This window comes from Antechinus flavipes, chromosome 4 (assembly GCF_016432865.1).
Source record: "Antechinus flavipes isolate AdamAnt ecotype Samford, QLD, Australia chromosome 4, AdamAnt_v2, whole genome shotgun sequence".
NCBI classification, from domain to species: Eukaryota; Metazoa; Chordata; class Mammalia; order Dasyuromorphia; family Dasyuridae; genus Antechinus; species Antechinus flavipes.
The window spans coordinates 107,115,879-107,118,138 of NC_067401.1; the positions used below are offsets into that span (position 1 = coordinate 107,115,879).

General features: G+C 38.7%; 1 protein-coding gene across 1 annotated transcript; it reads left to right on the forward strand.

Moving 5' to 3' along the window:
- The first annotated feature begins 327 nt into the window (after window positions 1-327).
- Window positions 328-1,305, forward strand: LOC127561308 (olfactory receptor 6Y1-like). The gene is given in 1 exon segment (XM_051996590.1): window positions 328-1,305. A coding segment is annotated over 1 exon segment (978 nt).
- Window positions 1,306-2,260: the final 955 nt, after the last annotated feature.

Consider the following 2,260-nt stretch of genomic DNA (forward strand, 5'->3'; position numbering starts at 1 on the left):
CTTTAAGGTTTACAAAATCCTTTACAAATATGTCAACTCCTTTTCTTCTCACAATAAGCCCCTCCCCACCAAAGTTGCTATTATATACTCATTTTACCAATGGGAAAACTGAGGTTGAGAGAGGTTAAATAGTTTGCTTAATAAGTATCATTAGACAGATATGAATTCAAATGTTCATGACTTCAGAACTAGCAGTCTATATATCATGCTCTAAAAATTATTAACTTTTAAAAGCAGGTAAAACTGTCACCAGCAACAGAAGGGAGAAGCAGGAATGAGTACTAAGGGTGTAGCATAAATTGACCTTATTTATCCCCACAGCTAACTATGAATACCAAGCTCCAAGGGGAGGACAACTGGACAGTTACCACCCAATTTATCCTTCTGGGATTCCCCACACATTCTACCATTCAGCTACTCCTTTTCTCATTCTTTCTGGTAGCTTACCTGCTGACCTTGCTGGATAACTTTATGATCATCCTTGCCATTCGTAGTGATGGGCAACTCCACAAGCCCATGTACTTTTTCTTGAGCCATCTTTCCTTCCTAGAGATGTGGTATGGCACTGTCATCAGTCTCAAAATGCTGGTGGATTTCCTCAGCCATGACAAGAGCATCTCATTTGCAGGCTGAATGACCCAACTCTACTTTTTTGTTACCTTTGTCTGTATTGAGTACATATTCCTTGCTGTTATGGCCTTTGACCATTATGTAGCCATTTGCAACCCACTCCGCTACCCAGCCATTATGAGCAACCAGCTCTGCTGTGCCCTTGCTGGGGGCTGCTGGTTCTGTGGCCTGATGACTGCCATGATCAAGATGGTTTTCATTGCTCGACTCCGCTATTGTGGCAAGCCCCACATCAACCACTACTTCTGTGACATCTCCCCACTCCTCAATGTCTCCTGTGAGGATTCCTCCCAGGCTGAGCTGGTAGACTTTTTCTTGGCTCTAATGGTTATTGCTGTCCCACTCTGTATAGTAGTAGCATCTTATGTTGCTATCATCACCACCATCCTAAAGATTCCTTCTGCCCAGGGCCGCTACAAAGCCTTCTCCACCTGTGCTTCTCACCTCACAGTTGTCATTCTCTTTTATTCCACCACCCTCTTCACCTATGCTCGACCCAAACTCATGTATGCCTACAATTCCAATAAGGTGGTCTCTGTACTGTACACAGTCATTGTCCCGCTCCTTAACCCAGTCATCTACTGCCTGAGGAATCGAGAGATAAAGGTGGCCTTGAAAAAGACCATTCTTTGCAGGGTTGGGGGAAATGGGGAAGACAGAGCTTTGCATACTTGACTGTCAGACAGAGTCTTTATGAATCAGTCTCCACATTGAATCTTTGCATGATAGCTGCCTGGCCCCACTTGCACTTAGCTTTTTCCATTATTCCATAAATTGCTCATTGTTAATTCTCACTTCTAAGGAATTAGTACTCACCATAAAGAATTAGAGAAAATAAGCATTAGAAGAAATTTCTAAGAATGCCTATTTTTTTTTCTTTTGAAGGAGAAGATGTGGGATAGTGAAGAAATACTAGCCTTGAAATCAGAAGATTGGTGTTTCAAGTATGACTCTTCCACTATCTTTGAACAAGTCACTTAATCTATCTATTTTTCTTCATCTGTAAAATAGAGGTGAGGGTAGATGTAATGATAACATGTGTTGTCCACTCACAAAGAATTTTTTCTAGTTCTATATCGTTTATTTTAGTAATTTGATTTTTTAAATATTTCCCCAATTATAGATAAATAATATTTTCACCAATTATAGATAAAAGCAACTTTTAACATTCATTTAAAAAAAAGTTTTGAGTTCCTATGTTCAAATGGCAATCAAACTGTACCCTTTGGTCCAGCAAATACCACTACCAAATCTGTATCCCAAAGAGATAATAAAAAGGGGGAAAGGAATATCTATACAAAAATATTAGCTGTTCTCTTTGTTGTGGTAAAGACTTGGAAATAGAGAGGATGCCAATTAATTGGGAAATTGCTGAACAAATTTTGATATGTGATTGTAATGGAATACTGTTGTTCAGCAGATGGATTTCTGAAAAACGTAGAAAGACATAAATGAACTATTGATTAGTGAAGTGAGCCGAACCAGAGGAACATTATTCAGTAACAGTACATAATCCAAAATTTCTCCATGTCTCCCTCATTTCCTCCTTTTTAGACAATAAGGAATTTGTATTAGGTCATATATATACAATCATGTAAAATATATATTTGATGTTAGTCATGTTCATAGA